The sequence below is a fragment of the Leucopleurus acutus genome (assembly GCF_964270905.1).
Source record: "Leucopleurus acutus genome assembly, chromosome: 11".
NCBI lineage: Eukaryota > Metazoa > Chordata > Mammalia > Artiodactyla > Delphinidae > Leucopleurus > Leucopleurus acutus.
Genome location: NC_139152.1, coordinates 89,364,141 through 89,391,959, shown reverse-complemented (window position 1 = coordinate 89,391,959; position 27,819 = coordinate 89,364,141). Strand labels below are relative to the sequence as shown.

The following is a 27,819-nucleotide window of genomic DNA, read 5'->3' as shown; positions in this document are numbered from 1 at the left end:
TGAGAATCGCGTTCATTCTTCCAAACCCTGTTCAGAGCCCACCCCTTCTATAAAGATTCCCTTGACTCCCCAGGTGGAATGCTGCCTTTCTTTTCCACAGGAAGTGGTGGGGTGACTTGTTTTCTAGGTCTGCCTCCCCTGCCAGGCAGGTGACCTTCTCAAGGTTACTGTATACGGTGCAGCCCTGGGTCCCAGCACTGGGTAGGTGCCCAGTGAACACTGGGTGGGTGGGTGGGTGGGTACTCAACCCCTCATCCTCCCACACAGATCAAAGTAGAAAACCAGCATGACTACCAGGACATCACCAGCATGGTGGCTATGGCCAAAACCTACGCCACCACCGAGGCCTTCATCGACTCCAAGTACGACATCCGCATCCAGAAAATTGGATCCAACTACAAAGCTTACATGTGAGTCCCTGGGCAGGGGCTGGGGAGCTGGGAGGAAGGGTAGGAGCAGAGTGTGAGAAGAACGGAGACTAAAAATACATGTCATGCCCTGTCTTCTCTGCCCCAGAGCAGAGACCCCATAGGGACATCATTATTCTCCCTTTCTGTCTCCTTTACCACCCTTCTTCTCTGGTTAGTACAGCGGAAGGCTGATGCTCCATCATGGCTTACCCAGGGTAGAAATCTGTCTACCCAAGTGAAGCCTGTTTCCCCCAGAGAAAGAAAGACTGTTGGCATGTTTCCAAGTATATACCTGATGCATGTCATAGGGGACACACATGGAAGAGAGGCTTCGGGACAAATCACGGAGGGCCTTGAATGCCTGCTGAGGGTTGTGAATTTCCTTCTCTTCCCTTCTGAGCAGTGAAGTGTCATGATCTGACCTGTGTTTGCAAGAAGATGGCTCTGGGGCTGTGGGCTGCAAAAGGGTTTCTCTGGGACAAATAAGAGCAGGAAGGAGATTACATCAGATTTCTTCAGCTGCAATTAGTAAAAACCATACCTGACTAATTTGGTGGCGTTTTTTTTAAGGGAATTTATTAGATGAATGATCAGAACTAACTAACAAAACCCCAAATTATCAATTTCAGAAATATTAGGGTCCAGGGCAGCCGCAGGAACCTGGGTAGCCAGAAGTAATATACAGTCTTCGTGGCACCCCATTAGGAAGTGAATCTGCCCTAATCATGTTCAGGGCTTAACTCAAGATTGCGATTCCGTGGAGACAGTGCTGATTAATCCAACTGTGGTCACATGCTTATTAGTTAGAGGAATGTAGAGCAGTATGAAGAGTCCCACCAAGATAGCATGCAATATGGGCAGGTCATTATCCAGTGGAAACAGAGGTTGTGTGACTAAAAGAAAAGGGATGAATGCCAGAAAATCCAACACACATTCATCCCAGGGGTGGTTCAGGCAAAGGATGACTCACGCTGGAGCTGCGGTTACAAGGATGAGCGGGAGTTCTTGACCAGGTGGAGGGCTTGGTGTTTAGAGAGGTCTTATCTGCCCCAGGTCCTCTCTGTCTCACTTTGGAGTATTGTTGTTTCCACTTGGAATGATGAGACCCCAGAGAGGCAACAGGTGCCTGGTTTCCGAGCATGCATGGCACACTGATTGCCTGGTTCCATCTTTGAGGACTACAACAGCTGACTCTGGACAGTTAGAAAGCCCTTTGCTTCTGTGTGGTGGAGCTGTGCTCTAGATCAGGGTCAGCAAACCACAGCCCACAGGCCAAATCCAGCTTCCACCTGTCTCAGTAAATAAGGTTTTATTGATCACAGCCATACATATCCACTTCTGTATTATCTAGGGTTGCTTTTGCACTACCTGGATTGCCTAGACTGGGGGTCTAACAAACTTTTTCTGTAAATGACCAGTTGGTAATTTTAGGCTTTGCAAGTCACACAGTCTCTGTTGCAACCACTCCACTCTGCCATTGCCTGGGAAACTGGAGAAAATGCAGTCAGTTGACCTATAAGGAAATATGCCCAGGAAAGGGATGGGGCCAAGAAATACTTCTGGTCAGTCTTACCAATTGCTCTCTTCCACCCGTGAGCCAGGCCAGACCTGTCACTGCTCTCAGATGCCCTCAAGGTGATAAGATCACCTCCCCCTGCCACCCCCAACCTCTCTGAGTTGGAGAATATTCCAGTGCATGGTCCAGTGCATTCCTGAGGCCTCCACCATCCCACATGGTATCATTTCCCTCCTCTCCTCATTGTTAGCGTTTCCACTTGACATTGACAACACCTTGTCCCAGTTTCTCTTCTTGAGGATTACCTCATTGCTGCATTCTTTATGCTGAGCCTTTCTGCCCTGACAGCTCCAATTTGTCATTAGTTATGGTGTTTCCTGGACCCTGGGTTGGCCCACATCCGAGGGAGAGTGTTCATGTCACACCTCAGTGTAGAACGCCCTCTCTGCCCATGACCATTCAGCGTCCTTTCTGGCCCACTTCCTGCCCAGTACTTGGGCCTTTGTGCGTGTTGCCACTGGGTGTCGTTGTTTCTAAATCCTCTCAGCAGACAGAGCTGGGAAATAAACATGTGTATCTCAACCCGTGTATACACACGTCTTTAACTGTAATTTACAGTTGTGTGATACACACACACACACACACACACACACACACACACACACACGCATATATCCATCTATAGCTAAAGCTAAACAGAGTTCATAGTGATGTGTCAGACTTTCATCCAGTACCACATGATTCATTTTAGCCTTCCCAGATTGCTTATCTGTAACTTCCCACTCCTACTGGGAAGAAACCTGGCTCCCACCATCCCCCATCCATGTACTTCTTTGTTCATCCACAGTATATGTGTACAGTTGCAGAACTGTCAAGCCGTAGTCCCATGAGAAACAACTTCACCAACTATGGTACAGGACTTACATACAGTTTCTTTTGTACTTAGTCATACAGTCTCCACTAATTTCCAAAGTTACTTAGGCAGCACCTTTCCACTCACCCCCGCCCCTTCATCAAGGGGGTCAGCTTCATACATGTGTCGTAAACATAGATTCTGTTGTCACAGTCTACATCCCATCCTACATTCTAGCAGCTGCATCACATTTGGGCCAATCAACTCTTTTCCCCAAACCTGTGATGGGCTCTGCCATGAAGAGTCATGGTTAAGAGCACAGAGTTTCTCAGATATGGTTTGGTGGCTTCTGCCACTCAGTGGGAATGATAATAATAATAATATCCATCTCATTAGTTTTTGTGAGACTGAAATAAGCCAGTGCTTATAAAGCTTTTAGACCCATGTCTCAGACGTAGAAAGCACTCACTAAATATCAGCTCTCACTATCGTTATCTTTGGAAGGAGACCAGTCTGGCTTGTGTTCCTGCTGCTTCTGGCATTAGAATGCTTTTCTTTTCTTGTCTACGCTTACTGAAAAGTAATAGTAGCACCCATTGTACTAAGAGGTTTATGGGAATCTTTCCTTTAATCCACACAGTGCCCTGTAAGCATGGTACTAAAATGATTCCCATTTACCAGTGAGAAAATAGAGCCAGAGATGTTGTCCATGGTTATACAGCTAGAAAATGCTAGAACCGAGATTCAAACTCGCATCCATCTGACTCAAGTCAGTTCTTACCTTCCCTTGTTACCGTGCAGATCCCACTCTGTTGAATCCTACTCACCCTCCCAGGCACATCTCAATCGCTACCTTCTGGGGTTCATGTTAAGTGACTGGTTTCTCCTTTGCTTCCCCGGAGTGCTTCATGCCTCATGTGTACTGCTAACCCTACCACGCCTATGTTCTGGTTTTAGGCTGGTCTACCCCTTTAAGGTAGTGAGCAGCTTGAGGAAGGAGTCATCTCTTCACACTCAGATTAGTCCTGTACCCAGGACATAGGGAGGCCTGGTGATTGTTTGCCAAATTGAATTGAATTGCATTGAGATGAACTAAACTTAATTGACATGAAGCTTATCAATGTCACTGCTACCCTTAGTCATTATGTCTCCTATTGGCCACCATCTATTCTCAGCATCTGCTGTGCTCAGATACATTTTATTTTCTCTTTTAGAAAGACATTTTTAGCAATTCCTCTCCTGGTTCACCCTTAAACCTCAATCACATGCCTTCCCTTGGTCATGAAACAAATTGCTTTACCTCTGCCACTTTGCTGAATCCAGATATGCCATTAGAGATAGTTTGTCTGGATTGCTGTTCAACATACACAGTCCCTTACCTAGTAGGTAGTTACTGGACACCTACTACATGCCAGGGACCACTGGACACTAGAGGTACAGAGGGATGAGTCAAGACATGTTCCCTGCCCTCAGGAAAGACAGCACACTAAAGTAGTCATTGCAAGTGAGATGAGCATTACTAAACATTGGTATAGGGTGTAGTATAGGGGGTTCTTATTGGGGAAGATGTACTCTCAGGAAGTCACATTTTCAGATGAAACTTGAAGGATGAGTAGGACTTAGGGAGGCAAAGATGGAGATGAAGACTGGATCCGGCAAAGGGAAAAAGGTGTGTGGAGGCCTACACACAGGAAATATCCATGGGCTTTGGAGAAAGGGCAAGGGAACTAAGAGGGTGAGGCAGGCAGAGCCAGAAGGCCTGCCTGCTCTTCACCATGGAAAGTAATCACTTCTCTCCATGGATCATTTTTCCTACATTTTGGGGCTCTCAAAAAAGATTCCAGAGTCACCGGGGGCTATACTGCCCTAGTTCTTCTTCTGAAAAACAGGAGGCCAAAGTTCTCAGGATTTAATCTGATAGTGTAGGCATTTGTTAAATTTAACTTTTATATTTCAAAGGTGGCTTGGGAAAAGATACATAAGACCCAACAAGTAAGACAGTCAACATAGAGGGAAATAAAAACAGAAAAATAAATCTGAAGACTGGATGCATACCTAAGACTACATGTCAGAATGTAAGCCAGATATTTGAATCAGAGCCACCAAACAGCCAAAGCAAAAAAGGAAAGCAGATCAATGACAAGCATCCCTAATGCCCTCACTGTGTTATTTGTTGTGATACAGGAGAACCTCCATCTCTGGAAACTGGAAGGCCAACACAGGCTCTGCTATGCTGGAGCAGGTGGCCATGACAGAGAGGTAAGAGGCAAAGGAGGTGTTCAGGGAGAGGCACCAGCCATAGTGGGAGATAAATAGGGATACAATAAGGATCCTGTAATGAATGCCATCTCACACTTTGGCCAGTGTCTCTCCACCCACAGAGTACTTTCCTAGGCATGATCCCCATTACTGCCCATAACAGCCTGCAGGGAAGGTTTTATAAATAACCCCACTTTACAGATAGGGCAGAAAGTTCAGAGGGGGAAAGTGACTTGTCCAAGGTCACAGAGCTAATCAGTGACAGAGCTGAAAGTAGAACCCTACTATCTTGACTCCAAGTCCAAGGGTCTTTCCGGCCCTACCCAGCTGCTGTAGGAAGAGAGCAGGAAGTCCTCACCAGGCTTTCCCTGCTCTGACAGCTGCATGGAAGAATCCCTATTAGGGCAACAGGGCTACTGGACTGTCCACTCCTCTCTCAGACTTATTCCTATCTCAATATGAGAGGGAGAGGTTGATTTCCTATGAATCATGAATGTGGCAGGGATGCACTCTGGCTGAAAGTCGCTCAGGTCTTTCTCCCTTATTTAAACAACACCTGTAAGCCATCCTCACCTGAAGAAGGACCTGTCGCCTGCTCTTGGGGCCAGCAGCACACACACATCCTTTTTTGATTGCCCAGTGACTTCTGCTTGCAAGCATTCAATGACAATGGACAAAGCATGGGCTTTGGGGTCAGAAAGGCCTGTTCAGTGAACATGTATTGAGTGCCTACTGCATGCCGTGTATGTTGAGCACTAAAGAGGCCAAGAGGAAAAGACCCAATCCTTCCTTTTAAGAACTCTGTATCAGTTGCAAGTGTCAGCACACAAATTAGATTGGTTTGAACCAAAGGGGGGATTTATTGGCTTGTGGCAATGACAACTCCAGAGGTACAGCTCCAGGTAGGACTTTAGAACTTATTCTACGCCCTTAAGTTGGATAGAATATGTTGGCTTCTATGTTGGTTTCATTCTGGTCATTCATATGGTGGCCCATAATGACTCCAGGCTTATATCTTGACAGTGTCAAGTCCAGCAGAAAGAAGGTGTCTTTCCCAACCATTGCAGTCAAAGCCTGGAATAGAGCCTTATTCACAGATTGGCCTGACTTAGATCATATGACCATCCCCGAACCAATCACTATGGTCCAGAAAGTAGCAATGCTGTGATTATATAGGCCTGTGTCACATCTCTGCCCCTAGAGATTGGAGTGGGACCACCCTGCTACAGTAGCGATGACTGAGTGAGACTTAGGGGAGGGATATAACACAGTCACTGTCCTCATGGAACTGCTGGTTCAGGGCTCTAAGCTGAGGAAGTGGCATGAACGAAAGTGAGTGGTCCTGCCCCTTCCAAGCTGTATTACGTAGGGTAAGTTAACTGCCCTTTCTGAACTTCTTCAGTTGTAAATTGGAGTTAACATACCCAAGCCAGAGGGCTGAATGAGAGAGGGATGTTCAGTACCTAACCCAGTGCTGGCCTATGGCAGGGAGGGACACTGTAAATGTTGGCTTCCTTCCCTTCCAGTCAACCCCAGGTGGCAGCTACTACCTTCCAGGTGGGTACCGACATATGCTAACTAGTCTCAGGGGAGTTGTGTTCATCACCTGGCACAACTGAATCACCTGGTTTGGGGGAGTCACATCCTTCCCCCAGTGGGCATTCACAGGACAGTCTTGGCCCTTTTCTTCATGGCCTTTCCAGAATGTGAGCCCAGCCTTCCCCAATGCCTCACAAGCTACTCACAGATGTCTCCAGCAGGGCACTATCTCCCTGGCTCTGCTCAGTCCCAGGCCATATGGGCCATCTCTGCAGGAGCCTGCCATGGGAGTGGGTCTGCTCAGGCCTGGAATTCACTTTCCATTCTGCAAATTCATGGGCAGTACCCTCAGTGCCTCAAGGGGCATTAGCGGATGAGATGAGAGATCTGGTTCTGAGAGCGCTTCAGCTCATTCCAGGCCTTATGGCTCAGAGACACAAATAGATCTCAGAGCAGGCGTGCCCCCATGTGACCCTGGAGGGTGGGGAGAGAAGCAGGAACGTTTGACACAAAGTCCCCTGTGACTCCAAGTCCAGCCACCATGAGGGAAGCCAAGTGCAAGGCCAGGAAGACTTCTCCAGATACAAGCATCCTCTTGTTGCAGGGTCAAAGTCCAGCAATGAGATCTTCCCCTGCAAAGCAAACGGGCCTTGCAGCCATCAAGTGGCTGGAAAGGGGAAAAAAAGCAGTGGGTCCAGAGGACCAGGCCCCCAGGCCAGGCGAGAGCGGCCTGCCAGGCTCCTCTGCCCGCATTCCCCAGGCAGGAGGAGAATATGCCCTTTGTCCCCACAGGCTGGGCCTGGGAGAGCGGCCTGGGAGGGATTTCTGGGGACCTTCGAGCAGCTTTCCCAAGGGAAAAGGACTTCAGGGGAAGCTGGGTGTCCAGGATGGCTCCAGATGGGGGCAAGGCAAGCTTCCCACTACTAGGGAGCCAGTCAGGGTCTAGGCGGGGTGGGCTCAGGTCTCTGAGATCTCTCCCAGCTCCCATCCCTTCTCCCCCAGTCCTGCTTCTCTCCTGCCTTCCTGGCTCCCTTTTAGCTGCTCTCCTGCTGTCTCTCTCTCACGGTCCATCTATGTCTCTGCCTCCCTTTTTACCCATTCTGTCTCTCCCACTGCCTCTGTCTCTCTCAGGTCTCTGTCTCTCTCAGGTCTCTGTCTCTCTCTGGTCTCTGTCTCTCTGCCTTTCTGTCTCTCTTGCTGCATCTCTGTCTCTCTCCATCTCTGAATGGTTGCCTGTGTGTCACTGTCTGTCCCATAGCCTGTTTTTCTGTATGTGTCCTTCTGTGTCTCTCCCTCCCTCTGTCTCTGCCTCTCTCTCCCTCTGCTTCCCGTCCCTGCTCCCTGCCCCTCATGCCCACTGCCTGTCTCTCCATCCCTGCAGGTACAGGCTGTGGGTGGACAGCTGCTCAGAGATGTTTGGTGGGCTGGACATCTGCGCCGTCAAGGCTGTCCACAGCAAGGATGGCAGAGACTACATCATTGAGGTGAGAGGTGGACCAGGACGTCCTCCTGGCCTGTCCGGGCCCCTGAGCAGGCACGCCAGAGGGAAGGAGTCCAAGTGTGGCCTCCAGCATGGCCAGCTGTGTCTTAGCCCATGGCTGGGGCACAGGCAGCCCAGGCCACAGCAAGCAGCCCCCACAGGCTTCTCACCTACCACCCTCACATACCCCATGCCCACCCCCGGCTGCCTCTAAAGCCTTTGTGCCCGGGGGCTCTGAGCTGGCCCTCAGGAGTTCTGGGCGTGAGGTTAAACAAATACCCCCAACCCATGGCCCTAACAGTAGGGGCAAAGCATCGGGCCAAGAGTTGGCAAGATTCTGTCCCCTCAGAGGCCTCTTCAATTTTCTCAGTGTCCCAGTGTGTAAAGAGGACACACTTCCCTGGTCACTAGGCAGAGATTCCATTGTCTGTTCAGTCAGCAGACAGGTACCCAGTGGCTCCCATGGGCTTGGCGTGGGGGTAGCTCTGGGGACAGAGCTCTGAGCAAGATGGACGGACGTGGGGTGTGCAGGCTGGCAGGGAAGGGTGGTACACTAACTTCAGGGCACCGAAGGTTAGGAAAGGGGTGTGAATGGAGGGAAATGTAATTGTAAGAGAGGTCAGAGGGGCTCTGAGTCCCAGAATCTCTCCCTCAACCTTCCTGCAGCCCATGCCTCTCAGAGGCCAACCACCCCTGCTACCCTCCAGAGCTGTCGCTTACAGGTCGCCGTGGTCCTTCCATCACCCTCCTCCCCTACCCCAACGACTTCCTCTCCATGCTTCTCCCAGCCCCACAGTCGCCCTCCCCCCTTGTGGCTCCCCAAGTCTCTTGGCCTCACAGCCCCCTCCCCCTTCCTAACTCCCTTTCCCTCCCCGCCACAGCTCATGGTTCTCCATTGCTTCCCCTGAAAATGCTGCTCTGGCTCAGAATTCTCCCTTCTCTCCCCAGCCTCACATCCTAGCTCTCCCACCCCCCAGAGCCCCTTCCGGTGCTTCCCTTCTGTGGCCTTCTCCAACCACTGCAGAGGCGCGGTGCTGACACAGGGCCAAGACGTGTGAGGGAGAGCCCTGTGGCTGCCCCCTCCCCGGGGTGTGGGCGGCTAATGGGAAGCACATGGCTGGGGTGACCGCAAGAGCCAGCCAGTCCTCCAGCCCCGAGTGTCTGCACCACTCCCGGGATCCACGGCATGGCGGGAGCCGGTGACTAGAGCGGTGGGAGCCCTGCTCTTCTCCTCCAGCATTGCCAGGAGGGCATCCACACCCAAGCCCAGGGAGTATCGAGCTTGGAGGTGAAGGGGAGGGAGTTCAGCCCCTCTGCCCACACTCACCCCCCAGAAGGCCAGGTAGCTTCCAAGGATGAGTTGCATCTATATTTGCAGGTTCAATCCTGCTCTAGAAAACAGCTCTCTCCTCACGTCCAGCAGCCACCATTACCTGAAATGTCCTCAGCAGCCCCTTCTCAGAGGACATTGAAGGGGCCAGGAGCAAAACTACTGCCCTGTACACTTGCTTCCCAGCTAGACCCAGGCTGCTCCCTGGAGGAGCGAGGATGCCTGGGACCTTCATACCGACGCCTAGGGCACTGCATCTCCTGAGACCCTTCCTGGCCTTCCTGCCTCTGCGTCTCTTCATGGGGCCACCACACATGTACTCAGCTTTGGCACACATGTGGTCACTGATTGATTCACCCATCGTTCATTCACTGCTGAGCTCCTGTTCTGGGCACCAGACCCCCAGCCAAGTGATGGAGATGCAGCAGTGAGCACAGTCGCAGGGACCCTTCCCCTAGAGCTTCCTTTCAGAGAGGGGACCAGCAATCAGCAGAAGGACTCCTGGCTCCCTTCCCCGAGCTCCTGCCTATCTGAGTTTCCTCAGCTTTCACTCTTAGGAAACAAAAATTTGTACCCGTGGGCCCAGACTCCCTGCCTCCAGACGTTCAGCGGGTCAGGGATGAAAGACCTTACACATTGAAAAAACAAAAATTTTGTGGGTTTGGACTTTACAACACAATAAGACAACTTCTCAAAAATGTTCCAGGGTCGGGGGCGAGGGAAATGGCTTTTCAGATTTTTTTGTCTCTCAGAAACATTGCAGAGTTGTTTCCGTTGCTTTTCAGTTTAGAGTGAGGTCAAGGGAGATGGGGAGCTTTTTACCAGAAAGATAAAAGGTATTTTTCCCCAGTCAGGAAAAAAAACAGACAGAAGGGATCCAAAAATGCTGATTTCTTCAGCCACCTCTGTGGTGAGAACATAAAATTTGTGGGACCTGTTTTGTGAAGATCCTCACAGTGAAATACTCAGGGGAAAGACATTTGAACTTGTCCTCCATGACCTGTACAGGGAATGACATTGCTCATTGGAAAAATGTTTCCCTGGGGAGACCAGAATGTCCACTTCCTCTGGCTGTGTCCACCATGGGGACTCCAGAATGCTCTGACCTCAGGTTCCTTGTGGTGGCTGTTTTCTACTGCAGGGAGTGTAGGAAACAGAAACCAGAACACAAAGGGGTGGGCGGACTCAGGAAGAGAAAGGACGACAGGCCTGTGTACACGTAGACGCCACAGTTATAACTCAACTCAGCCCACATTGAACGAGAGATTGTCCATGCGCCGGGCACTGGGAGCCAGGGTACCACGAACCCAGGCATAACCAACAGGGAGCTCAATTTGAGGACAGTGTTCAGGACCGTCCATAATAGGATCTGCGTCACATCCTTGTGTTTGCTTTTCAGCTTCCCCACCATAGTGGGTGCTTTAGACTCACAGGCTCCTAAGGCCCAGCTGGAAGGGTCTTTGCCGCTGCCCACACCCCTCAGTTTATAGTTGAGGGAAACAACAGGCCCACAGAGGAAAAGTGACATGCCAAGATCACACAGCAAGTCCCTAGCAGAACCGAAGCCTGGAACCCAGGTCTACTGTTCCCCTTTCTTACCACAGAGAGCTGTTCGGTGATCGGTGAGACACGGAAGGATTGCTAGCAATCTGTCCTTGAATTTGCTACTTCTTTGCCTTCAGTTTTCCCATCATGATAAGGATAGTAATGGTACCTGTCTCAAAGAGCTGTGCTGAGATTTGTGTGAGGTCATCCACACCCAGTGCTTAGGACAGCACCTGGCACGTAATAATGACATGTAGCACTTATTAGTATCCTTATCGTCCTCAGCAGGACTTATTGTAGGGACCTTTCATTCCTCCATTCAAGAGGTACTTAGTGAGGGCACACCTGTCTAACAGGACACAGGGTCCATCCCCAGCCCAGGGGCTCACCGTCTGGTTGGGGAGACACACATCAACAGGAGACCATGGCCCTGTGGGATAAGCTCTCCAATGGGACGACCAAAGTGAGGGTGGCAGGAGTGCCGAGGAGGCTTCCCAGAGGAAGGGCCGGCTACATGTTCCCTGACGGATGAGAAGGGCCTAGGCAGGTAGAGAGTGGGCAGAGAGAATGACATGCACAAGGACCTGGACAAGAGAGAGAACCTGGTGAGTCCCCAGCTTGGGAAAAGGGAGAACGAGACAGTGCGTTTGATGGGGGCAGGGGGAGGGGGTGTTGGTGAACAGGCTGGATTTCCCTACAGTTGGGAAGGAGACAGAGGGCCCACCAAGGCCTCACACCCCTTCGAGACCGTCTACAGCTGCCCGTGCCTGGGGAATCACCTGGATCGTTGGCCTGCGTGACTTCGGGCAAGTGCCTTCCCATCTCTGGGCCTCGGTTTCCCCATCTGCAAGAAAAGCGGATGTGCGGATGTACAGATATGATCTCTCAGGCCCCCTCCCAGTGTAAGCACTGTGCCTCCTTTGAGAAGCAGCCTGCTCCCCGTGGGAGAAGTTCCTCTCCAGGAGTTTATTCTGCCAGAGCCCTGGAGAACAGGACTTGCCTCTTCCCTCTTCTCTCCGAGCCCTGAGTCGACTCTAACCCTTGTTATTTTTTTGGTCATAATCGAGCCCCCCACCTTCACTACTTCAGGCTTTATGGAAAACCTTGACCTTGGGCCAGAGTTCAGGAGGCCAGCCCCAATCCTGGGTGGGGGCCAAGGTGGGAAAGGAGGAGCAGAGACCAGCTCCCCAAAGAAAAGAGCAGAAAAGGTCAGCAAAGGCTCCCAGCCCTTGGATGCATGTCTGAGGTCCAGCAAATGTCGACTGAATTGAACTGAGTCCAGGGAGTTGATTTAGACAGAACTGCAGGAAACTGGATGTCTCCACGGTGGTCATTCCCAGCTGGAGGCGCTGGGCTGGGTGTTTGCATGGAGAGCATTGCCATCTAGTGTTCACTTCTGTCATGAGCTCTGAGCCTGCCTCCTGGGATGCGCTGCCTGGCTGCCCTGGCCTGAGGGTCCTTCAGGGCTCCTTTCTCTCATCACCTGCAGGTGATGGACAGCTCCATGCCCCTGATTGGAGAGCACCTGGAAGAGGACAAACAGCTGATGGCCGATCTCGTTGTCTCCAAAATGAGCCAACTACCGATGCCAGGGGGCACAGTGCCCTCACCCCTGAGGCCTTGGGTAAGGTCCTCGGAAGTAAGGGACACTGTGTAGCCATGAGAAATGCCTGGCTGTCTGGGAATGGGTGCCCTGATCCACAGGAGATGCTCCCAGGGAGGAACCAACTTGGGGAGAAAGGAATGGGGTGTGGGTGAGGCTGGGATTGGGGGAGAGCTTGTAGCCCTGCTTCTGATGGGGGAATTTGGGAGGCTCTGAGAGGCCCTTCCTCCCTTCACCATCCTGGGGAGAAAAACCTTGTCTCAACTGGGCTTTGGGTGTCTGTAGGCAGAGATTATTAACATAAGAAACCAGTTGTCTCCTCTGTGCCCTCAATCCCGGGCCTGAGCAGGGAGCAGGGTGTGTGTGTGTGTGCGCGCACGCACGTGCCCGTGTACACACATGCCCTTTGTATACTCCCAGGGCACCAGTCAATAGAGACTATTGTGTCTTCCGTTTTCCTCATCCTCCAACCTCGACCTGCTCCCTCAGAGCTCCTCCCTTCCACAGTCCTCACCATGGACTACCAGATTATTCTCCAAAGAATTTGCTAGACCCCCAGCTTTCTGGAAAAGCAAGTCCCCAAACCTGCTCCCCCTTTCCCCACAAAAACAAACCTGTGATAACAGATGTCAGAATGACGGTCATACTCGAGGGGGCTGCTGGCTGGGTGGGGCCACAGAGCAGGCTTCTCCACTGGATATGTTCTGTCTTGACCTGCTTGGTGGTTACACAGGTGTATCCACATGTGAAAACTCGTTGTGCTGTACACTTAAGAACTGTGTCCATTATGTAAGTTTTACCTCAGTAGTGAACAGATGTTGATAAACCCTGCCCTCGTACGCAGGAAGTAAATGGCTGTGGTGATCGCAACAGGCTTCTTTTCTCTTCTGCTCTAGACTCCTCAGACTAAACCAGTAAAACCCCCTGGGCAAGCCCAGCTTGGGCCTCCTCTCGGACAGCCTCAGCCACGGACACCCACACAAGGTAGGGCCCCCAGCGAGCCGCGCGCCGAGAGAAACCGTCCAGCAAGCATGCTGGAATGCACTGAGGGGTCCACGCGTGACTTCCAGAAGGCGCTCTGGAAGCGCGCCTTCCAGATATGTGCCCTCGCTCTGTATGCAGAATGAAAGAGACTATGAGGTTTGTCACCCCCTTAAAGTCAGAAAAGGAGGAAAGGAAGACAGACAGTAAATGTATTAAGTACCACTGTGCTAGGGACTTTCCCATTTGTTTTCTCATTTTCAGCCTCCCAACTTGTCAACAGTGGAAACAACCGTATTTCCTTTTTACAGAGATGGGTGTTGAGGCTTCGTCCAAGGAAGCACAAGAAAATGGCAGGTTTACAAGTCTGGGCTTTCCGATCTTCTAGAAGTTGTCTGTTTCCTAGCTGCTAGCAGTGCCTGGTTATAGATTTATGAGCCAACCAGCTAGAGTGAGAAAGGAAAACGGAACGTCGTACAGAACCTTGTCGACTGGAATTTTCCTCAAAAAATATCCCAGCATTACTATGTAAATGCCACCATTTATCAGAGAATGGATGAACTATTGATGACAAGATGAAAAGAAATCGTGGCAATAACTAACTCTCTCAGGCTGCCAGCTGCTCGGGTGTTCTCACGCTCAGGCCTGGGGAGAAGGTCAGCCCAGGTCCTCTCCTGCAGTCAGAACTTTCCGGGCACACTCGCTGCTCTAGTGCCAGCTTGGAGCCTCAGGACCGCTTCGCACCAAGAAGCCAGGCCAGGCATTTTCATGGCGACCTTTTAAGGATCTGCTTTAAGACTCATCAGAAAGAAACATTACTATCACACTGTGGCCTTCCCAGTCGCTTTTATCAAAGTAACAGATTCACTGCTTCTTGGGAAAATCGGCCTTGGGCACTAAATGGCTTCTTCTTCAAAAGGTCTTAGATAAAACACTCAATTCATCTTTCTTGTCTCTGCTTCTCTTCTTGGAAAAGCAGAAAGCATTTAAGAAGAGGGGAATTGCATGACTTTACATAACTGTGTACCAAAGAACACTGGCTGCTTCTTCAGGCAGATAAACACCTATTTGAGTCCGCTTCCATGTGTCAGTACCCTGGCAGACTTAGGCAAGTTACATCACTTCTCAGAGCCTCAGTTTCCCCAGTGATAAAGGAGGAAATGACAGCTGCCCTGTTTAGTAATGGGAAGCTTCCCGTGAGATAACGCAGGTGAAGCAGTTAGCAAGGTGTCCCGGTGTGGAGGTAGTGCTTAGTAGGTTCTAGCTCTTACTACTACTAATATACTGTTAATAACTATTTATATGACCTTTACCATTAAAAACTCACTATTAATATTTTGTGTCTTACTAACAATTATAAATATTGTCCTTAACGGTTGTTATCATAACAATCCTTATAACTAAAGCAGCCCCACTGCCCTCCTGCCTGGTGATAATTCTATAATTATAAATGTTCAAAAACAACTTATTCATCACCCTGCCAGGCTCTGACTGTGCCTCTGCCCTACCCTGGCCTGTCTCACTCTGCCCCAGGACTTACTTTTTCAACCACATTTGAACCGAGCACTTTTAAAACAGAGAGCTACTGTATTCTGGTTTCCTTTCCGGCCCAGAGTAGAGACACGCTCGATAAAGGGATATTTTAAGCGACATGAGGCTAAACACACGTTTAGTGAGTTGAAAAACAATCAATTTAAAACCAATTAGGATAATTAAAGAAAATGCTCATTGAATTAACATTCAGATTAAAAATAACAAGGCTAATTAAAACACAGTGCTTTCATTGAGTTCCCAAAATAACAAGATCACATTATTAACTTGTTTTCTGAACTCACTACTCACTTTCAACTCAGTAAAAATGAAGGTCTCTTTTAATGAACCTCATCATCTTTTAGCACCAATCCTGGGCTAAGGCAAATACTTTCTACATTTAATTTTTTTTCTGTATGTGCTCAAACAAAAAATACTAAATTTGTTGCTTTGCTGAGAAGCTGAAAGAAATTAGTGTCTCTTGATGAATCCCACCTGTATAATAGGGACTGAACGAATAGTTAATAAATGAATGAATGAGTATCCAGATTTTCCAAGATATTATCAGTCTTGAGGAGAAGAATGTGGAGAGGTGGGGCGGGGGGAGGATTTAAGGTAAAACTAGAAAACATGTCTTTTTGGACCTACAATGGGTTTAAAAAACAAAAAAAGTAAACCAACATTTAAAAATCAGAAGCTTTTACATAAACATCTAGATTTCCAGCTTCTCTTGATAGAGCAGGAGCTCTAGAAACAGTGGGCCTGCTTGCTACGTAGCAACTGTCCACTGACAGGGCAAGGACTCCTCCGTTTGCCTCAGGCCCTCCTCCTTCCTTGCTGGTGTCACTGCCACAGTGACACAGCGCCAATTGCCATTTTCCTTGTGCTTGCACCTCTTTAAAGAGGTAAGTCTCTGAACCGTGTATCTCAAGTGGGAAAATTTTTTAAAGCCACGTGATTTTTCTGACACTCTCCTGCTTTATTTATTTATCTGCCTGGCCCTATAGGTGTTTGAGTTTTGTGATCAATGGGTCCTCCAATCTACTGGGACAATATAGTCATGAATCAAGCCGTGTGCAGTCAGTTGCTAGACTAGAGCTGCAATTCAGTCCAACCTGGAAAGTGTTGCACAAGCTCACAAAGATGTTCAGATGTGGAGGGATGTTTGATGTCTAGTCCAACGACCTCATTTCCAAACAAGGGCCCAGAGAGGAGAAGTGACGCACCCACAGTCACATGGCAGGTTAATGGCAAGGACCTGGGGCTCTGGTACCTGTAGGGTGTCAGGGCCACCAGACATGCAGGTCGTGCCCACCACACAGGGCCCAGCTGAGACAGTCTGAGCGGGGAGGCCAGCTGAAATCTAGTCCTTGCCCCCTTTGCACCGGGCTCAGAGCAGCCACCACTGGGGGAAAGCACCTTTTTCTTAATTTGCACAAAGGTGCTGCCCTGTGTGGTACAGTAAAGAAAGGAAAAAAGAGAAACAAAAGAAAACAGAGCTTTGAGTCAGAGAGATCTAGGTTTGAGTCTAGGCTCTTCCCCTTACTAGAAGTGACACTCTTTAAGCAAGTCGCAGTATATCTGGGACTGAGTTTCTTTGTAAAATGGAGATGATAATAATGCCTAACCCACAAGCTGCGAGGGTGCCCAGCCCAAGGCCGGGACATGATAGAGAGGACACAGCAGAGACCTGGGGAGCTCACACAAGTGGAAGCCACATTATGAAAGGGCTCAGAGTTGAGCTCCAGCCCTTGTTAAACTCTCAGTCTCCCATCCTCTCAACAAAGCATGGCGAGAATCACCGCGGTGCATCCCACCTTCCCAGGAGCCGCTGTATCCTGGAGGGCGAGCAGCAGGCAGCCAGTCTGCTTTGCCAAGATGCATTTCACAATCCGCAGTCCTGACGCCTGGGTTCAAGGGTGAGGAGGGTGCACCTTGCTTGCTTGGAGCCTTGGAATTCCACTCAAAGTCATTTCTGGGAGGCTAAAATGTCCTTTCGCTTGTAGGTGAAAGCCTGTATGCTCTGTGCAGGAACAGGGTGAAGCCAAGCTCCTCTGTGGGCTTTCCGTGGTTAACCCTTCAAGTTATGAAACCTTAATGAGGCTGTTTCCACTGCAACCTGATGAGAAGAGTGGTATCTTCCCTACCGGCCTCTCTCTAGATCAAATGATATATTGCTTTTGAAAGTTCTTAGAAAAGGTTAGAGAGCTATTCGAAAGTAAGGGATAATTATTTTCATTGTTTCAAAAGTAATACATCTTCAGTGTGGAAAACATCAGTGAGCAAAAGGAGGAGAATTTAAGTCCCTCATCATCCCACCGCTTTTAAAATCATTGCTTGGTGCCTCATTACTCGAAGCGTGGAAAGCGGAAGCATCACCTGGGAGCTTGTTAGTGACGTAGTCCCCATTCGCATTGCCATAACAGAATACCACAGACTGAGTGGCTTCGTCAACAGACCTTTATTTTCTCATGGTTCTGGAGGCTGGAAGATCAGGGTGCCAGCAGGGTTGAAACTTCTCCCCAGGGCTTGCAGACAACACCTTCTCTCTCTGTCTTCACGTGGCCTTTCCTCTCTGTGTGCAGGTCCCTGGTCTCTCTCTCTCTTCTCATAAGGACACCAGTCCTGTTGGATTAGGGCCCACCTTTATGGCATCATTCAACAACAGTTGCCTCCTTTAAGGCCCTATTTCCAAATACAGTCACACCAGGGGTTAGGACTCCACCATATGAATTTTGTGAAGGGACACGATCCAGTTCATAACACCGCTCAAGACCTACCGTATCGGAATCTTTGTTTTGACAAGACGCATGGTGATTCACATGCCATTAAAGTCTGAGACACACTGGTTTCAATGTATAACCTTCCAGTCTTTCTTTTTTACATAGCTTTATATATATACGTGCCCAAATGGAATTAAATGGCAAATGCTGTTTTATAAGCTGCTTATCAACAACATCCCACGTCATTTAATATTATTCTGCCACGTCATACGTGATGACCATAGCATATTCCGTTATATGAATTTATCTTAATGTTCCTAGTCAGTTCCTCTGCAGTTAGGCATTTGTATTGTTTTCAGTTTTTCACTGTTACAAAAAACACTGTAGGGACTTCCCTGGCGGTCCAGCGGTTAAGACTTCACCTTCCAAAGCAGGGGGTGCGGGTTCAATCCCTGGTCGGGGAACTAAGATCCCACGTGCCTCGTGGCCAAAAAACCAAAACATAAAGCAGAAGCAATTATTGTCACAAATTCAATAAAGACTTTTTAAAAATGGGCCACATCAAAAAAATCTTTAAAAAAAATGAAAAACACTGTAATGAACATCCCTGAAGCGACACTTGTGCACAGCCATATTCATCGTAAAAAAAATCTGAATGTAATAATTTTTTTCTCCCTGTAGGGGGCCCTCGCCAAGCTCAGTCTCCTCAGCCCCCGAGATCTGGAAGCCCCTCGCAACAGAGGCTCTCCCCACAAGGCCAGCAACCCCTGAGTCCCTCATCTGGATCTCCACAGCAGCAGAGGTCACCAGGCTCTCCACAGCTCTCCCGCACATCTGGAGGCAGCTCTCCAAACCAGGTCTCCAAGCCAGGCACCACCCTTACCTCACAGCCCCGGCCCCCCATGCAGAGCCGCAGCACCTCCCAACAGGGTGAAGAGTCCAAGAAACCAGCAGCACCCCACCCCCATCTCAAGTAAGTGCTTTGGGAATTGGGAAGGGCATAGGGTGGACTTAGGGTGTGGACAGAGCTGGGCTGGCTCAGGATCAGGAACTCGGAGACAGAGGAAGACCCACCAAGGACTCACCCAGACTTTAAATGGATAGAAAGAAGCCCAGAGGATGGAACCGGGATGGCAGGCAGGGCCCAGAAAGGTGAGAGGATAGATTCGGTCCCACTGTGATCCTCCGTGTATACATGCATCAGTTATCTCTTGCTGCATAACAAACCACCCTGAAACTTAGTGGCTTAGGAAAACAACCATTTTCTTTGTTCATAATTTTTTGGTTTAGCAATTTGTTCTGAGTTTGGCTCAGCTGGGAGGATCTTCTGCTGGTCTCTCCTGTAGAGTTGCCAGATAAAATATAGGATGCCCAGGTAGATTTGAATTTCAGATAAACAATGAATAGTTTTGAACATAAGTATGCCCTCAAATGTTACATGGGATATACTTATACTCAAAAAGTAATTGTTTTTAATCTGAATTTCAAAATTAACTGGGTGTCCTGTATTTTTACTTACTGAATCTAGCAACCCTACTCTGCTGGGATCACTCATATGGCTGTAGTCATCTGGCAGCTTACCTGGGGCTGGATGGTCCAAGAGGGCCTCCTGCACATATCTGGTTGTTGGTGTTGCCTGTCAGCTGAGCTCCTCTCTCTCCTTGGGCCTCATCCTCCAGCAAGCTGGGCCCAGCTTCCTCACATGGTAGAATTACATTCCAAAGGGGCAAAAGTAGAAGCCTCAAGCCTTCTCGAGGTCCAGCCTTAGAAGACGCCACATAATGTCATTTCATCCCATCACACGCCTTTGGTAAATACGAGTCACATGGGCAAGCCCAGATTAAAGAGGTGGGGAAATAGACTCTTGATAGGAGGATCTGCAGAGTTGCATTGTGAAAGACTAGGTGATGGGGACGGGAAGGAGTATTGCCACCACTTTGTAAAAGATCCATCCCAGTGCACACACATCCTCTCTCCTGTTTCCACTCAAGCCCGTCTCTTGGTTTGAGGTCAGAAAGAGAGACCCTAAATGTGTTTTCTTTGGTAAGCTTCTCCCTTTCTTCAACTCCAAACACTAATATTAATAAGCATCGTTTCACTGCTAGCATCTATTATCTACTTACTATGTACTAAGCACTTTACCTAGTTGGTTTGTTTTTTTTAAGTCCCACAGGCTTAGGAGTTAATAACAATTATTATCCCCATTTTACAGATGAGCAAACAGAGAAAGACATTAATAATTTGCCAGAGTTTCCACTGTTAGGAAGTAGAAGAGCTAGGATTGAACACAGGACATCCAGCCCGTGAGTCATGCTAACCATCATTTTTCTGAATAGGTAATACATTCACACGGTTCAAAGATCTGAAAGATATTGTTTTTATTGAAAAAAACCTTACTCCCATCTCATTCCTATCCAGTGCTTTCCTGCCCCCTGCTCCCCAGAGGTAACCATTTTTGTTAGTTCCTTGTGTGTTCCTCCAGTGTTTCCTTATGCAAATACAGAAATATATGTTCTGCTTCCCTCCTCCCACTTATTTCCACAATCAGCAGTATTCACTGTCCACACCATTTTGCTCCTTGCTTTTACATTTAACAGTAAATCCTGGAGCTCTTCCACTCAGTTCATTGACATTTTCTCCTTTTCGCAGCTGTATAGTATTCTACTATATAGTTATACCACAATTTATCCAACTAATCCACCCTAAATGGAAATGTGGTATGCTCTTACAAAGAAGGTTGCCGTGAATAGCCTTGAAAACATGCTGTTTCTTATACGTGCAGGATCAGCTGTATAGAAAATACCTGAAATAGTATTATTGGATCAAAGGACAAATGCATTTTTAGTTTGATGAAATTAGCAAGTGGTCCTCCAGTAATAGGCATAGAGGTTGACGGCACAGACTCTAGATAGAGTCAGACCACCTGGGTTCAGTGTCAGCTCTGCCACTTGAAAGCTGCATGACCTCAGAAAAGTTATCTAATCTCTCTGTGCTTAGACTTCCTCTCATGCAAAATGGAGACAATAGTACTTGCACCACAGGGTTATTGTAAGGATTAAAATGAGTTTTTGCACAGTTAGTGCTTCTAGCCAGCCAGAATGCAGCTGGCTCCTTACGGGTGTATCTGTGACAGCCTCTCACACGTGAAAAGATACAACCCAGCTGGTCACAGGACAGACGAGGGCTTTGGGACTTAAGCCAGGTTTGGACACTAACCTCAATAGTCATCTAGCTAAAAACATTTAAATCTCCTGGGTTGTTGCTCTAAAGTATTATTTGGTTCAATTCAAATCCACAGGTATTTATCAAATGCCTACTCTGAACTTAGTCCTAGATAACACCCCGGGGGGAATAAGCAAAGGGGGAAAAGATAGTCTCTGCTTTGAAGAAGATTTTGTTCAATGTGATGACAAGACCAAGTGGGGATCTCTTCCTATGTCTTTCACCCCCACTAGACTGTGAGCCCCTTGAGGGCAGGGCCTGAATCTCATTCATCTCTCCAACCTGTCACCTAGCATGAGGCTGGCACACAGGGTCAAACACTGTTGTTCAAACAGTAGGCACCGTGAGAATTCCAAAATGGGCTGGAATCGGCAATAAGGGCTTCCGAGAAGAGTTGGAATTGAAGCCCGGAGTGTCAGAGCTAGAAGAGACCTGAGGGTGGGCCAGACCGACCCTCCATTTCGCCGATGAGGGAGAGGAGGTCCCGAGCAATGAGTTACTTGCCCACAGCCGGAGGGGCCATATGGCAGAGAGGGTCTGGAATACAGACCTCCTGATTCCCAGACTAGCACTGGAAAGTATAGGAGGAACAACCATAACCCGGTGATACAGCCCTTCACCAAGTGGGTTTGTACACAGAGGCAGGAGAGCGGTCAAGCTGCGCTCTAGTCACGCCTGCCGTCTGAGCAGCCTGGCTTTGTGAAAAGGATATGAGCCCTGGATGCTCCCCTGTTACTTGCTGTAAGCCCCAATTCCTGTGCCTAAAAAAGAAGGCTACCAATAACCACCATGCAGGTTAATTGCGTGTGTGGTGTACTCAGCATCGTGTAAGGGCGGGGATGCCTTGTTTCTGGTCTCACTGTCCTTGTGGTGACGGGGCCACCCAGCTGGCTTCCAGGCAAGCCCCAGGACTCACTTCCTGGGGAGTCCAGCCTTGTCGCCCCCAACCCCCTTGCCTTTCTGTTTCAGCAAATCCCAGTCCCTGACTAACAGCCTCAGCACGTCTGACGCCTCCCAGCGTGGGACCCCAAGTGAAGACGAGGCCAAGGCCGAGACCATCCGCAACCTGAGGAAGTCTTTCGCCAGCCTGTTCTCTGACTAACCCTGTCCAGGCCGGGAGGGCGGTGCCCTGTTACACTCCCTCCTCTCCTGCCCCATCCTCCATCTCAGCCTTGGTTCCTGACGGGAACAGAATGGAGGGCCTGAGAATATACGTTCCAAATGCCTTTGGTCCAGGAACTGAGTGTCTACATGTGTTCCTACTTTCCTTTGCCATGACGTTCCAGCATTGCCCGACTGAGGGGTGGGCCTTTGAGAGCCTCCAGGTTCCTCAAAACGGGCCTTAAAAGACAGGCATCTCGTCAACCTTCCTACCCAGATGCTTGCTTCCCTGCCTCGATAACCACGTGAGATGTCTGTGTGTGGCTAGTTTTGACATTTCTTGTTAGTGTTCTGCCTGCCTTTGGGAAGGGCCCCCTCTGAGCCTTGCCCCACCTCCATCAAATGCAGACGCTGAAGTCAGACCTCGGCAATGTAGGAGGCAATAAACTTTTGACAGTGTTTTGCAAACAAAAGGACAAAAGCGCAGCCAGGGGAACCTGCCACCTACCCTTGCAAGTCCCATCCAAGCTCAAGAGATGGCCCTGCAGACCAGACAGGCGAAGCCCCATCACACCCACCACCAGTGGACCTTGAGGACCATGGAAAGAATGCAGAGGCTGTGTGGCCCGTGGGGCCTTTCAGAACACAACAGAAACAGAGGGGAGGCTGTACAACGTCGCTCGTGCCCAGAGTGCTATCCTAAATTGGACAGCCAAGAGCAGACCACGGGTTCTTTTAGGAATCATCTCTAGTTCCCAGAGGGGGAATATGCCCTCCACTTCCCAAGGAAGGAGTTAGGCTAGGGCCTCTCTACCCATTCCGTGTTACACCACCATTTGGTCTCTGAATTCCTACCAGGAATGTTGCTTTCTCCTCAAGGACATACAAGGAGCCAGAGACAACGAGCAGATGGATGACACAGGATCAGAAAGTGCAGTGACAGTAACTTCTAGCTCGGCGTTCTGCAGGCAGTGTATAGCAAGGCACTGGAAGGTTAGTTATAAGGGGCTTCAACGGTCAAACATGTTTAGGAAACACTGTTTTTGTTTGTTTCTTTTCTGAGATTGATAGTGCGCATCAAAGGCTCTTGGAATCCCTGCAGTAAAGAAATCAGCTTTAACTTTGTTTAGCCCACACTTACTTGACTAAACCAGTTAACTGCAGAGCTGGAAAATGCAACCCTGACTCCCTTCCCAATGCTTTCTCCTACATCAGCTCCTGTCATGATTAGATGGGGTGCAGGGGTGTCCCAAATCCCCAAGCACCTGGTGCTAGAAACATTGTAGGTGCCAGACCAGCCTCCTGGCTCCAAAGAGCCGAGGATAATCCAACATAGCCATGCTATCCCCTCACAGCCCACTTTGCAACTTGAGGCACATCTTCCCCTCACTGTTCATAGGGAAGGGGGAGAGGGAGGTAAAAATGAAAGCGTCCTTGGCCTGGCGCTGCATTCTGAACAAAAGAGTGCAGAAAACTGTCGGGCAGGGTGTAACACCACAAAGCCACGTGTTTTAGAAGATTGAGAACACGGGAAATACGTGAGGCGATTGTCACTCTTCTACACTGGAAATTAAGATTGGAAGAAAAAATCAAACTGTCTCACCCAATTCTCAGTAATAAAACACAGCCCAAAATACACAACAAAGTGGTGATAGTCTAGACAAAGTTTCTCAAAGCGTGAGACATGGCCAATGTGCATAGCTAGCTTCATTTCAGACCAAAGGATTCAGAATTTCTGGTCATAAGGCCCAGACCCTGTATCTTTGTCAGTCTCCCTAAGTATTTTGAATGCACGTTGAAGTTAGACCAGCAGCCCTGCCCTGAGCTGTGTGGGGAAGGTGAGACACAGTACCGGTGTGGAAGCGTCACAGCCAGGGCCCACCCCTTGGGTGAGCACAGCTAGTGGCTCCATAAACAGTGATTACATGGCTTAACTTTTCCCACTTTCCCATATTCTGTCCCTTGTCCCTAAAAACATCCCAACATTCAAACCATATTTCCCAGATATTCCAGTAGAACATCAAACTCATTTCTCAGGCCAGGCATCCTTGTTTTTATAACCATGCACAGAAGAGTCCATGACATGAGACAAGTTTATAACCAACACATGGCAATAAATTTTCCCATCAGTCTGTGTATGAGTACAGAGACCAAGAATGGTCCTTTGGAGACCGTTGATCCCCAAAATGGACTGTTTTCTCACATAGGCTAGCACATGTTCCCTCCAAGCATTTAACCTTTAATAATTGTGATATTTTTTAATGGGAAAGAACAAAATGAAAGGGGGAAGGGAGTCACTCTGTAGAGAGTCTGAAAGGTTGTGTTTGTTATTTTTTGCTCTGTTTCACAACCTTGGCCCAAGGAAAGGCTAGCATTTTCCGTCCAAGGTGACCTGGTGAGGCTGAAACATGACAAAGATCCATTTGGGTTGTGCTGACATGTAGCACAATGAAGAGAGAATTTCAAATGCAGCCTCAGTAGACACCTCCACCAGCCGGAGAAAATATCTTCTTCCAGGTCTTCCTCCTAACAGCATGATAAAAGGGTACTGTCATCTAATTGTCAAATCAGCTTTCGAGGGATACTGGAATCTGCGTATCCTTTCTCTTGCATTAATCCTCTGGGTCCTCTTCATCGTTACCACACTGCCCCCCCGTTCAGTCCCTGCTGATGGAGCAGTTAGTTCTACCATTCCAGAATTTCAGGGGTTATAGGCCTTCATTCCCATCGTAACAAATACAGTAGCAAATCCCATGAGCCTGAACTTCAGCTACCTTCTGGAAGTTCTCATCTGAATTTGCAGTGGAAGGAGCTCGAGGGGAAAGCAAGCCGGTGCCGGCATCTCGTGAACGAGCTACGTGGGCACAGCACAGCGCACGCCTTGTTCAGCACACGGTGTGCAGGATGTGTGCTAGGTTGGCCCTCCTAGAAAACTATGAAATTAACAAAATGTTAAGAGAGAAGAAAAAGGCTGTTTTTCTACGAGTATCAATGTGAGGAAATCACTTGCCCAGGAAGAGAATCAAACCAACAGAGAGATTGGTAAGAAGCTGAAGAGAATCTGTGGCCGTTTTTTAACCTACGGGAGAAAGCAGAGCAGAAGGCTGAGACCTCCCCCGTGGTGAGCGTGGCCCACACAGGTGAGTTGACTGCGGGGCCACTGAGGCTGGGAGCTGAAGGGACCAGGTGCCATTGTCAGCATCAGTCAGGAGGTGCAGCGAGCTGACCAGGACAATACGAAGGCTTGTCCAGCAAAGACCCAGGGGTCCCATCCAGACCACACAGCAGACCACAGCAGAGCCCAGCTCGAGCCATCCTGCAGGCACACAGTGTTCTTTCAGAGCCCTGCCCCTCCCAGTGCCTCATTCAACTTCATAGAACAAGTTGGTGGCTCATTTGGTTTTGTGTGTTTACAATCTGTGAAAGGATGCAAGTTAGAGTCCCAGTGTAAGCGAGTTAAGTCAGCCTCGCAGATACAAGCAGTAACTTAATTATGCTGGGGGAATAGCTCAGAGCCTAAGAGCACTTGCACATGCATCGCATGGTTTTCTTTACCCAAGAGAACAAGCAGGCTGGTTGCTAACTGTCCCCCCTAAGTGTCAAAAGCTGTCCTCGACTCCAGAGCAGCCATGGATTAAATTCCATTTCAGTCTAATATTTACACTCTAATAGAAGGGGGCACTTTGGGTTTGGTTGGAGACAAATTGCAAGGTTGGGTGACAAACAAGTCAAACCAGTCCATTAACCAAACACAATGCATAAAGGGCACAGAGGCTCCCTTGTGTTTCCACAGACAAAATATGCAGCCCCAAGAGATGAGACTTCTAGACTGTGTTCATGACCCTCAACTGGCAGGCCAAGAGGAAAAGATGAAAAGTTTTTTGGAATTTCAGTGTATTATTTCTTTAAGGTAAAACCAATGTAAAACTAAACATTCTTCTTACAATTGTGTGTGTGTGTGTGTGTGAGAGAGAGAGAGAGAGAGAGAGAGAATTCTTTAAAATCCTAAATACGTTTCATTATTTCTATTCTGCTTGGTCCTCCTGCTTTAATTCCAATTTCCAAACTCCATATTTTAAGTATCTGCTCTGTGGTCTTTTGTTGAGTTTAGAGCAGAAGCAAGTTAACATCTCCTTGCCTCTCAATTAGCATTTTACCTGTTTTGCTATGGGATAGCAGAAACTTAAGTGCTATAACCTATTGGGGAATCCCAAGAGAGCCATTAAGTTAGTTAAGATGAACCCTTATGTCACATGACCTAACTAGTACTTCCCGTATCTGATCTCCTACAGTCAACTGGAGGCTGTCCGAAGGAGGATTAACCACACTCACAGCACAGTGGAGAGCTGGGACCTGCCTGGCCCCTCCCTGAGGCTCAGCTACTGCCCAGGGTAGGAGCAAGACAAGCCTTGGCTCAGGGCCCCAGGTATAGGGAGCAGAGGGAGAGTGGAGGAATTACAGAGATATTAAGCTAAACAGTGATCTCAGGAATTGGAGAGAGGCAAGCAAGAGTGAGAGAGGACAGACTTCAACTGTTTGTACATAGGGAATCACAAAATCTTACATTGTTAAGAGAGGATACCTCCCATGATTTGATTTCCAGCTATGCCAAACCAGAGCTCTCATTTATAAATGGCCGGGGTTGGGGGTGGGGGGGAGAAAATCACTAAGGCTACAAGCCAGTGATGTGGAGTGCATGTTACACAGCATTCTACACCAGCAGTCCCCAACCATTTTAGTGCCAGGGACCAGTTTCATGGAAGACAATTTTTCCACGGACCAGGGGAGAGGGGGGATGGTTTCAGGATGATTCAAGCCATTACATTTATTGTGCACTTTATTATTATTACATTGTAATGTATAATGAAATAGTTACACAGCTCACCATAATGCGGAATCAGTGGGAGCCCTGAGCTTGTTTTCACTTGCCACTCACTGATAGGGTTTTGATATGAGCTGTAAGCAATTGATTTATTATGGTCTCTGTGCAGTCAAACCTCTCTGCTAATGATAATCTGTATTTGCAGCCACTCCCCAGCGCTAGCATCTCCGCCTCAGCTCCACCTCAGATCATCAGGCATTAGATTCTCATAAGGAGTGGGCAACCTAGGTCCCTCACATGCGCTGTTCACGGTAGGGTTCATGCTCCTATGAGAATCGAACGCCGCCGCTGGTCTGACAAGGTGGAGCTCAGGCGGTAATGTGAGCGACGGGGAGCGGCTGTAAATAGATGAAGCTTCGCTCGTTCACCTGCCGCTCACCTCCTGCTGTGCAGCCCGGTTCCTAACAGGCCACAGACTGGTACCGGTCCATGGCCCAGGGGTTGGGGACCCCTGCTCTACACTATCTTCTATCACAATACATCAAAGTGGTGTCAGAAAGTCACGCAGTGAACAGGCTATGACCAATGACTTCATTCTCATCATACACCAGCAACACATAAAACTCAACAGTCTCAGTCTAATGAAAAGAATGTAGATTTTACAAGCTTCTGACTATAAAGCTAGTCAAGAAGAAAAGCTTCGATGGTGGTTTAAAGAATTCAGAATAAACTATTGGGAGGACCACAGATTTAGGTGTGTGACACACCACTGGTATCCTAAACTGAGAGATCTGTCACGTAGGATAGTAAGTCCGAGGTGAGGTCGGAAAGTAGCACCTGTATCTGCAGGACACCAACACCACTCACGAACCTCTCAAGGACCACTCGAAAATGAAAGCATTTTG

The 27,819-nt window shown here is 48.7% G+C and overlaps 1 protein-coding gene across 1 annotated transcript in view; it reads left to right on the top strand.

The window, feature by feature from the left end:
* The window catches only part of SYN3 (synapsin III), a 460,653-nt gene extending 438,513 nt beyond the window's left edge, over window positions 1-22,140 (top strand). The window contains exons 8-14 of the mRNA XM_082850535.1: window positions 268-410; window positions 4,964-5,038; window positions 7,959-8,061; window positions 12,422-12,556; window positions 13,432-13,519; window positions 18,451-18,742; window positions 21,961-22,140. Coding sequence (XP_082706661.1) covers window positions 268-410; window positions 4,964-5,038; window positions 7,959-8,061; window positions 12,422-12,556; window positions 13,432-13,519; window positions 18,451-18,742; window positions 21,961-22,093 — 969 coding nt within the window. The 3' untranslated portion in view covers window positions 22,094-22,140. The remainder of the gene's footprint in view (window positions 1-267; window positions 411-4,963; window positions 5,039-7,958; window positions 8,062-12,421; window positions 12,557-13,431; window positions 13,520-18,450; window positions 18,743-21,960) is intronic.
* Window positions 22,141-27,819: the final 5,679 nt, after the last annotated feature.